This window comes from Barbatula barbatula (assembly GCF_947034865.1).
Source record: "Barbatula barbatula genome assembly, chromosome: 9".
Taxonomy (NCBI): domain Eukaryota; kingdom Metazoa; phylum Chordata; class Actinopteri; order Cypriniformes; family Nemacheilidae; genus Barbatula; species Barbatula barbatula.
Window position 1 is genome coordinate 720,433 of NC_136772.1, and position 10,855 is coordinate 731,287.

Below are 10,855 nucleotides of genomic sequence, written 5' to 3' on the forward strand. Positions count from 1 at the left end.
CCTGTAAAATAGGTGTATTCTCTGTAATCCAGACATTAATATCTGAGAGGATTCATTTATGGTTTGGATCAATGTTTACTACCAGAACAAGCTTAAGTTGTTAATGCCCACACAGACGAGTGCTTGTAAGATTAGATTAACTCATAGACAACACACACAAGATACTGGTTTAAACCAACTTAAAATACATTACTGGCATAATAAAATGTGTGTCAAATGTTCAAATGTGTCATTTCTTCACCGCTGTGTCCCCAAATAGACTTTTAAACAATCTTCCCATATCAGAATCAGAAGGAGCTTTATTACAAAGTATGTTTACACACACAAGTAATTTGACTTACATATGTAACTGTTTCAAAAAACAATGCTAATGTAATAATGGGAGGTATGTTTTGATCAGATATCAGAAATAAAACACATCCATGTCTATTATTTATTCCATAAGTGTTTCTATCAGAGATTTGAGTTCTTTCTTTTATTGAATCTTATATCTAATTGCACCTTATTTAGGGCAGCTTGGGTGTCCGGACACGAGTCCCTACACGAGACCCATGATCCGAGCGGCCCACCAGCGGCAGGGCATGATGACCCTGCACACGGGCCGACAGCCGTGATAGTTGTACGGCCACGGCCAATGACCACCGAGAGGCTCACAAACTCTCTCACAGTGACGATAACTGCGCTGACATTCTGCACAGCAGATGCCAAGATGATCCAACATGGGTCGAAGGTCATCGTCTCTTCAGCTTCCTGGTTTCGCTGGAGAAGAGAAGAGGTCAAAGGTCATTGAATGAGGCAAGAGATTTGCACCTAACCCACTGCCGTCACGTTACTGTATGTCAACGATGCTCACGTGATACGGGTTTTCAGGGTTTAACTCCGATCCTCTCTGTTGGTTTTCGGTGGATGTGGTGTTTCGACCTCTCGACTGTCTTTGGTTTAATCTCTCTTCATTCTGTCGTCTCTGTCGCCTCACGCTTCTTCTCTTCCGTAACGCTTTGGAAACAACAGAGACGTTAAATGAAGACGTGCAGTTTCATCTTATCCTCATTGCACCATGCAATGTCACAGCTGGTATCATCCATAAAAGTAACGTGTTTATATCTAAAGACAAGTTAGATAATTAAATATATACTTTTTGAAAAATGAGATCGCAAGTTAGCTGTATACGTAAAGATTTGGTGTCGAATCGGATCCAGCGTTTTGAGAGCCTGAAACACCTATTTTTTTAAACCGGGTCCCGGAGTGGATAAATGGGAAAACGCCACCGTTGTGTTCTCGTGTGTATAGCCGATCCATATATTTTTTGAAACGATGATGTCATCAACCCAACGCGCAAAGTTTATGCACAATTATCCAAGTCTTCTTCTCCGTTTTTAGTGGATCTCTGTGGCAGAATTACAGTGCCAAATACTGATTTGGCGTTTATACTACATCCTTTTGGGTCGGTTTGGCGTTTTGTGCGTGTGTACGCAGATATTTGATATCGTTGAGACGACAAAAACTAAAGATCGGACAGGGAATGCTCTGGCTTTGTGTGGATGTGGCCTCAGGCAGATGAGAATATTAAACCCACCATCAACGGTCAGCTGTGCCTGTGGATTGGTTGCTAAAGTGTTGTTTTATGGTTGCCGAGTGTTCTAAGTGTTGTTTTGTGTAATACAGGCTGTTGGGTGGATATAAACTGAATCAAATCTAAAGAGCCCAAAATGACCAGTTAGTTTACTCTCTATAGAGTTAGCTCAGGTCTTCTTCTGTGTTTTGTTGATCATCCATCTTGCAAAATAATGAGGATATGTGAGGTTTCATTCTCGTTGTATTTTAGTTCTCGGTGTGATGTGGTAGGATAATATAAGTGGCTCGTGTGATTTCAGGTTTTTTGTATGTAAATGTGAAATACCTCGTGCGTTTGCAGGATGCTGCCAGTAAACAGGCAGATCTCCACAGAATCTCAGGATTTCAGAGCTGAGAAAACTGCTGTCCTTCAGAGGCTCCTCAGATACCATCCAATCCACCGAATCCACATCAGATCTGACTGTTATGATCTCTGTCGCCTGATATAGATATTAATCACAGTTTACAGTTTAAAAGTAAATCATCTAAGGGTTGGTTTGTAGGCACAGAAAGACGAAAGCATCACATTTCCCTTTGGAGGAAGAGAATGAAAACCAAAAAGTACACTATAAAAATGTATTTTATGCAAAAATGAAATGACTGTTAAATTGTAATATTTATTTAGTTTATTAGCATTGAGAAGTGTTTTTCATTTCTAGTTATTACACGGCTCGTTGAAATAATTGATTCTGAATGGCCAGACGCAACATTTGCAGGTCGTTATTCCCAGATAAAAACCAATAACACACGGTAACCTGGATGCAGAAATCATTTTGAGTTTTCTTTTATAAATTAAATATAAATAAATCATAACATACATATGACATTATATTTACCAATGATTCAACCAAATTGCCTGTTCGTGACATACCTTAAAATGAGCTAGTAAAATATTTCAAATTCACATTTTATGTCCAGGTTTTTTCTCATGTAGTCGTGTAATAAGCGGGATAATGTAAAAGCAGCCGTCTGTTATCGCGAAATAAACCCCTTCAGTGTGACACAAGACCCTCCGCTTCACTGTCGGGATTATTTCTGCCATAACAACCGGCTGCCTGAACATTATCCCTTACAAATGAAATCTTGCACATGACAAATGGCCAGTGAGTACAGGTAAAGTGACTCATTAATTCTCACCTCGGAGAGTTTACTTCGGCTTTGGGATCTGATGTAACACTTTTCTCCTGCAGGAATCCTCATTGCGGTAATGCCCTTTAAAAAGAGGCCAGAGGTAATTGCATTTAAAGTGGCTGTGAAATGAGATGAATAGGATTATTTTGTGCTACTCACAGCTTTAAAATCGTGAGCTTCCAGAATGTTCCCGTCTCCGGCGGCTGTTGTGAATCTCTCCGGATTGCTCTCGGAGTTCAGCTCAAAGGAATCTTCGATCATCTTTATGTTGATGTTTCGGCTGTAGTCTGCAGCGATCGCCTGTTCAAACACAACAACACAAGTCAATCACACGTCCACATCCGCTATATTTCACTGGACTACTTTTATGGACTATCCAATTAAAATAATAATAACAGATTTACACAATTCGGCTCATCATAAAGGCAAACAACAGCTAATTTCATCTCTTCACCACAGATATTGCTCTTTAATAGCTCAGAGGATTTCTCAGTTGTGTCTCATATAGGTATCAACAGTCTCAGATGTTTCTCACGAGGCTTGACTTATTGAAACAGTCTCTCCATTAATCTCCATGATGTCCTGGAGAAATGCTAGAGAACAAGACTTGAGATTTATTTAGGTTTGAATCTGTTTTAGATACCCAGCGTTACTGGTGCAGTTTCTGTGCGGCAGTTTTTGCTGCATGTTAATATGTTTGCACAGTCTTTCCTTCCAGTATAAACACGGTGTGACTACAGAGAGCTCTTTGTCTTTACTCTTTAACCTGTTCAGGGTTTTTTCTTTAAAGGAAATACCAGTCGAGACTTCTAACTACACATGCAAACACACGGCAGACTGCTGCTTTAAGTGATTCCCACAATATCATTTCAATATTATGTGTATTAGACAATCTTTAGATGGATGGTGATTTTCTTCATCAACATCATGATTTTAGCTCACACTATTTTAATTTTAGTTTTCTTTTCATTTCAGTGCGTTTCTACAAATATTGCATATAGTCTCTAATAGTGTCTATTAATAAGATCAGAAAAGTTGCATAATAAACTTTATAATGATGATAAAAATGGCACATTAAAAATACTTTACTACATTTGAGTGTTTACAATAGTAAGAATGGCAGCATAGTGTAGTGTATTATAGTAAATCTGATGCTTCATTCATGTATACTAAAGTATTCTGTAATATTAACTATTTACTGTAGATAGGTTAAAAACACAATAGTATCTTGAAATTGTTCTCCACTGTGTACTGTAGTATTTTCATTTGGGAAATGGAGTGAAACGGATGCTTTTTACTTAACAGTACAAACTTTACACTTGACAAAAACTAAAAGCACACAGCAACAGTCTGCTGAATAACAAGAACGTCTTGCGGCCAGTTTTGTGCAGGTAGTGGTCGGAGAAATGCAACGTTTACCTGAACACATGCAATTATTTTAAACTAAAATAGCTGAGACAAGTGTGCTGCTCCAAGAGATTCTACATACTTCTTTATCTTTGTTTTGCCAAAGGTAAAATCCGCCGATTCCTCCAACCAGCAGCACAAGAGCTCCTGCGATGAAGGCAGCGATCAGAGTTCTCCTGAGATGACTGGATCCGCTGGGCTTCATGATCACACCACCATACGCCTGCTTTATTACAATACAGACACACAGTCAGCGTGGAAGAAAATTCAGATTTAAAACAGAATCTTGTACTTTTATGAAATAAACCAGTGTGAAAACAAGCTTTACCTCAAGAGGAAGTTTTTCCGATGTCGTCTCCATCGTGGAGCTCAGTCTTCTGAAAGCAACGCTTTGAGACCTTCAGAAGCTTCTGTGAAAAAATGTTGCGTGTACGTGACAGGAGGAAAAAATCAGGGGGGAAAATAAACTCCCGGAGAAACTAAACTGTGGGGTCAAAGACTGGAATTCGGCTGGAGGATTTGAGTTTGACTCCTGAAATCACACAAACCAGACGACATTTTGGTGGATTTGGGGTAAACGTTTAAACAAACGTCTCTGCGTCCATCAGCCATGGTTCTTAATGTATGGAAAGAGTCAGAAATTATTGGTGAATTAAACAAATTCTAGCTTTTCTAAAGACTTAAATTCGAGAATTTCTCCTTCAGTGATAGTTTGTGTTTTGTCATGTCTCTGTCTCCCGAGCAGAAAAACTGTCCAATGTTCTTTAGATAAATCTGCACTATTTTTGGTTTTCCAGCATCTTTTCAGCAACACATCTGAGTTCTGTACAGTGACTGTAGTGATTCACACAAACACAAATACAACAAAACACACAAAAATTAACACACTATGGTCAGTGAAAGTGAGAAATATGTCAATATTTTAGCAAAGGATGTCAACGTTAAACAGCTTCATTCATGTTTATTTTGTTATTTTGCCTTTTAGCTTAATCCATCATCTTTTTCTATTTTATTTTTCAATTTGAGCTCCATCACAGTTGCTTCTCTTTCTTTAGATCACAGATCTCATCATTCTGTCATGAGGTGCATGCTGGGATATGTTTTTAACAGAACTGAGGTTGTTCTACTGTCTACTGTCATTTCTTCACCGTCCATCCACATGAAGAGTGCATGTGCAAAAACAGACACGTTTCAAGTGATATACATCAAGCATCAGTTGGGTTGTTTTGTTTAAGTAATAACAATAAAGGCAGCTATAGGCTGGAACACACTACACCACTTTAAAAAAAACAAGACATCACACACTTGCAGACTTTTGGAGAAAAACAGAGCATCACACACTACGTGACTAAATCTGCAGACTAGTCCAGACTGAGAATCTAGCCTGAACTACCACAATAAAACATGATATTTTAACATTTCGAAAAGTTATCTTTCTGCAAATGAACTCTTCTTGTTTTCATATAGATAGCATTTAGGCAACTGTAAGCCTTTAACAACAAACACTTTTAGGAATGAAATTTCAGTATCGTGTGCCAAAATTTTGATTCGTATATCAATGATGCAAAAGACTGTAAATGTTTTTAGTATCTTATTTTATTTCTTGTGTTTTTTAAAGAAACAACGTGTTCAAGTATATATCATCATTTATAAAAGTGGTAACCCGGACCTTTAAATGAATACCGTCGCTTAAAAAAAGCAATGTATTGTGTGGTGCAGCTGTGAATAACAAACACAATCACATTATAATCATTGGAATCATGCTATGATAAAAAGAACACTGTTAAAAATATATTATGTACATATTTACTGTATATACAAAACAATACAGTTGAGGATGGAAGTCTATATACAGACATGATATCGAGGTTTTAGGCGTCTGTAAATCTCGCGGGACTGTTTGTCGTGATGGGTTCTGTAGAATGTGTGAATACTGTGATATCTTGTCGTCTCTGTGACTGTGGAGAGCAAACATGAATGTAATCATATTGAGTCTGTTGATCCTCTGTGAGGCTCTGCAGGGCCGTCTCAAAGCCGCTTCTCTGCAGCGTGCCCTGTGAGGACGGACGTGTCCTTGAGAAGGTCGACAGATGCCTGGGATTAACGCTTCCGCTGGTTCTGCTTACAGATGGACTCCAGCATCGGTCCGAATGACCCAGGATACGGCACTCGCTGGTGCAAGCCCACAGACCTGTGAAAAGACATTTTTGTGAGTGATTCGGATAGAAACAAAAGTCAGTCCACACAGACAGACGGCTGCACAGATCCATTGCTTCTAAGGCTGCACAAGAGAGATGGATCCACCCTGACCTGGAGTTAACCAACCTGATCCAGATCTCATTACCGTGAGCATCTCTCTACTTTTAACTACAAAGTCAATGTTTGCTTGACTAATTCTTGTGACACCTCATTACAGCCGCAAATATAACGGCATCAATGAGATTAAATGAAGAGCAAATGGAAAGTTTCTCATCAGCGTCTCAGATATTTCTCCTGAGATAAAGAGTCGGACAGATGTGTCTGTCATCATTATGAGAAGAGATGTCCACAATGTGTCAAACTGAGCTCAGCTCTTTTTTTCCAGAATGCTTTGCATTAGGTTGTTATTTTATAGTTTTTTCTGTAAAGACTTAATGTTTAATGTTCATTTATCTTTGAACAAACTGTTGCCAATAAATAACATACATGTACATCTACAGTAAGTTACTTGTGTTTCTATGTAGTTTCTGTTCATCTTTGGCGTCATAAACTCCCACATTAAACCCAATTTGACTGGTTTTAAATAATAGCAGACAGAAATGGGATTTGTCAATGGGTCAGTCGGGTGAGTTTGAGTTCTAACCTTTATATGAAGTGTAGTCTTTCCTCATGCCTTCACTGATGTCAGAATCGCTGTCGTTGACATCGCTGTCTCCTTTCCCACTGTCCTTCCCGCTTATCTGTGGATCTCTGACTGCGATGGTCATCATCGAGTTCCCTTTCCATACTGTGATGGGTCGTGCCGCCTCCTTACCATAACCCGGCAAAGTCGAATATCCCTGTGAAAACATGCAGAGACACGTGAAATGTTGGATTTAAAGGTCCACGGTCATCTCTCCTTGAAACATTTTTACATTTACTCATTTGACTTTCGTTTTGTTAAAAGATGTCCTCCAGTATTGCCCAATAAAACCCATTAAAGTAGTGCTCATGATCATACTTTTAAAACTATAATTTTACTTTTATTTTGTACAAAAGTCTTTTTATGTTATAAAGATGGAGACTTTTGTTAATCCAGCAACTTTGTGAATCAAATGTCACCATTATACAATGCACACCAGAATATGCAACAAAATGGAACAGCATGGCACGCTTTCTGTTTTAAGAGTAAAACTCAACGGTGCTATCCGATGCTGAGTCAGTTTATATGACCTTTTTATAGTTTCATAGTAAATGTTTGAATATTAAGTTCAAATGAAACCTTGCAAATGCCACACTTCAATGTGTATGTTAAATTTCAACATTAAACCAAAGAATAACTCCATATGCACAGAGATCTGGCTCATGAAGAAGATTCGTTGTGTTTGAAATATTGTTTGTTGAGAAGCTCAAATCTTTGACACACACTTTCATTTTCATCATTTAGTTTGTGTATGTAGATCTCAGGTTTTAATTTCCACATGGAAAGACAAACAAGACCATAAAGTGTCACAACTTACATCTATTTCCCCAGCCACACTCCTGTATTTGTTGTTGAAGGTCTGTGGGGTTTCCTCGAACACTTCTGCAGTCGCCTGCACGCTGCTGTGGAGTTTTTCAGGAGTGTTTATGACAGTCGAGTGCGCGTCAAAGACATTGGCGGTCTGGTTAGAGATCAGGGACACGGCGTTATTCTCTTTAGAATAAGGAACATCATCTGCGCGTCTCTTCTGTCCGTTCCTGCGACCTCTGCATAATATATACGACAAAACAACAAAAAAGAGCACAGACGAGCTCGTCAGGGCCAGAATTAAAACCAGCGTCCAATGTCTGGGCTCCTCCTCCTGTCTTTCGTCGTAGAAATTGCCGTTTGAAGGCGCAGACTCGGTCAAAGTGAAATGAATAGTGGCTGTTGAAGTTAGTGACGGGTGTCCGTTGTCATTCACCGTCACCAACACTTTCCATATGTCGAACGCGTCGTGCGCAATCTTGCGGTTGATGTATATTTCCCCTGTATTTGGATCGATTGCGAAGCCGAAATCCCCTCCGTCGTAAAGCTTGTAGGTGAGTTCCGCGTTTAAACCCGCGTCCAAATCTTTCGCCGTTATTCGGGTGACGATGTACCCGGGCGGCGCGTCTCTGGGCAGCTGGATTTCGGCAGAACCATTGTTAAGGGGTGGCTGTGTAATAGAGGGGGCGTTGTCGTTCTGATCAACGAGATTGATAACGAGAGCAGCATTGGTGTGAAGCTGTGGCCATCCTCTGTCACTGGCCTGGACGCGCAAATCCAGCCTCTTTGTGACCTCGTAGTTGAAACTTTGGAGGGCGTAAACGTTACCCGCTTGATTCATGATGGCAAACCTGGAGACACTGTTGGTGTCCGAGTCATAAAGCTCGTAGGTTATTTCCCCATTAAGACCCGAATCTTGATCGCTGGCCAGAACTGTGGTGATGTAGGTACCAGGCAATTGGTTTTCCTCTATAAAGCCCTCGTATATCTTTGCGCTAAACAGCGGGGCATTGTCATTGACGTCTGTAAGCCGTATAATAAAACTGGTGACCGTGCGTAACGGTGGCGCACCGAAATCCTCAGCCACCACAGTCAGATTATACTCCGGGAGCTTTTCTCTGTCGAGGGGTGCCATCGTGACTATTGTGTAACTGCCCCCGTAAGCTCTTTTGAGTCTGAAGTTGCCCTGTCCGCCGTTAAGAGTGCAGCTGACCTGTCCATTCGCCCCAGTGTCCTTGTCTTTGATGCTTATTAAAGCCACCAGGATGTCTGGACCTGTAGCTTCACTAACGTGCGCAACGCCATCTGCTAGAGGTGTGATAGATGTGATGATTATTTCCGGAGGGTTGTCGTTCACATCTCTTACATTGACGATAATTTTACACACGGAGGGGACCGGATTTTGTCCCAAATCGGTGGCTTGCACGTCGATTTCATACGTAGTCTCGTCCTCGAAATCGACAGGACTTTGCAGAGTCAACTGTCCCGTTTTGTAATCCATTTTGAACTGTTGTCTTATCTTTGTTGTAACTTGCTTGCCTAGTTCGTACACAACCTCGCCGTTGAGACCCTCATCCGGATCGATGGCGTTTAAATCCAATACGACAAAGTCGACTGGTGCATCCTCTGGCAAATCGACAGAGTAATGGCTCTGGTCAAAAACCGGACTGTTGTCATTGGCGTCTTTGACTTTAACGGTCACGTTGGTGAAACCACTTTTCGGAGGATGTCCTCCGTCTGTCGCCACGAGCTTTAGTGCGTAAAACGCGCGACTTTCTCTGTCCAGCTCCTTCACTAGCACCAGCTCCGCATATTTAACCCCATCCACCCTCGTAATGACATCGATGCTGAAGTGAGTGTTGTCAGTAATGTGGTAGGACTGGATAGAGTTTGAGCCCACGTCCGCGTCCTCGGCTGCGTCCAAAGGGATGCGCGTCCCCACCGCCGCGCTCTCGGAGATCTCGATGGTGCACTCGGCGCGCGGAAACTCCGGCGAGTTGTCGTTGACGTCCATCACTTCCACTTCGACGTGGAAAAGCTCGAACTGCTCGGCGGACACAAAAGCGACATCAAACGTGATTACGCACCGCGGATTTCGCTTGCACACGCGCTCCCGGTCGATGCGCTCCTCGACCGTAAGCCTCCCGTCGCTTTCTCTAAATCGGATAAAGGTGCCAGGGGATGGACTCATTAGTTTAAACCTTATTCCTGGGAAGGTCCGGGTTTTGTCGGGGGTCCAGGTAACATTGCTGGCTAGCGTTCCGATGACCGTCGGCGGACGGACCTCCTCGTATATTTTATATCTCACCGTTCGTTCCTCGGACACAACGTCTGACACAACCAAAATGCAAATGAGTGTCATCCCAACCGTCCACACGAACAAAAGTCTTTGCTCCATTTTGGGTAGGATTTCGCCTTCACTGTTTGGATGGAGCGAACAAAGCGCCGTGCGCGTCTGCCTTTTTTTGGAGACTCGTTTCTAGTCCTGCTGTTCATCAGGTTCTCCGAACTGTAGCGCGCGAGTCACTCGTGTGGCGCTTCTTCTCTCACCCCTCCCGTGACAGGCAAGGCACCAATGATGGCATATCTAGTACACATGAGCCAGCCCTTAACGTGCGCGAATGTGAGACAATGGCGAGAAACGTCAAATAATCCATTTAAGGTGTGCAATTTTGAGTTTACATGTACTCATGAATAAACAAAACATCTGTTACATAAATACAATTATACAGCTTTGACATTCAAATGAATCTTGTGAAATGACTAGGCAAAAACAATTGACACAAGCGGGCAGTATACAGTTTGGAGTGGCAATGTATTGACTGTAATAATGAGAAAGACAAGTCAGTTCATGTATAAAGGACATTGATATATATAGAAATATACAAAAATGTTGTACGACGGAAACTGAAAAGAATGAAAAACATTTAACAATATAAATTAGTTTAATACAGATTTTAACAATGTGAGGAGTGGAGGCGGATGTGATGTCCACAGGTCAGTTATTTTCTGACC

At 41.3% G+C, this 10,855-nt stretch overlaps 2 protein-coding genes across 2 annotated transcripts; both read right to left on the minus strand.

The window, feature by feature from the left end:
• Nucleotides 1–60: 60 nt before the first annotated feature.
• On the minus strand, nucleotides 61–4,579 carry cnmd (chondromodulin). The gene is made up of 7 exons (XM_079463866.1): nucleotides 4,481–4,579; nucleotides 4,235–4,378; nucleotides 2,905–3,045; nucleotides 2,752–2,826; nucleotides 1,901–2,054; nucleotides 854–996; nucleotides 61–759 (listed from the first exon to the last, which is right to left on the minus strand). Exons 1-7 carry the CDS (start codon nucleotides 4,511–4,513, stop codon nucleotides 454–456), a joined length of 996 nt encoding a protein of 331 aa, XP_079319992.1. The 5' UTR covers nucleotides 4,514–4,579; the 3' UTR covers nucleotides 61–453.
• Nucleotides 4,580–5,766: 1,187 nt separating this feature from the next.
• LOC306898409 (protocadherin 8) lies at nucleotides 5,767–10,353 on the minus strand. Its single transcript, XM_079463867.1, has 3 exons — nucleotides 7,851–10,353; nucleotides 6,995–7,190; nucleotides 5,767–6,343 (listed from the first exon to the last, which is right to left on the minus strand). Exons 1-3 carry the CDS (start codon nucleotides 10,236–10,238, stop codon nucleotides 6,024–6,026), a joined length of 2,904 nt encoding a protein of 967 aa, XP_079319993.1. The 5' UTR covers nucleotides 10,239–10,353; the 3' UTR covers nucleotides 5,767–6,023.
• Nucleotides 10,354–10,855: the final 502 nt, after the last annotated feature.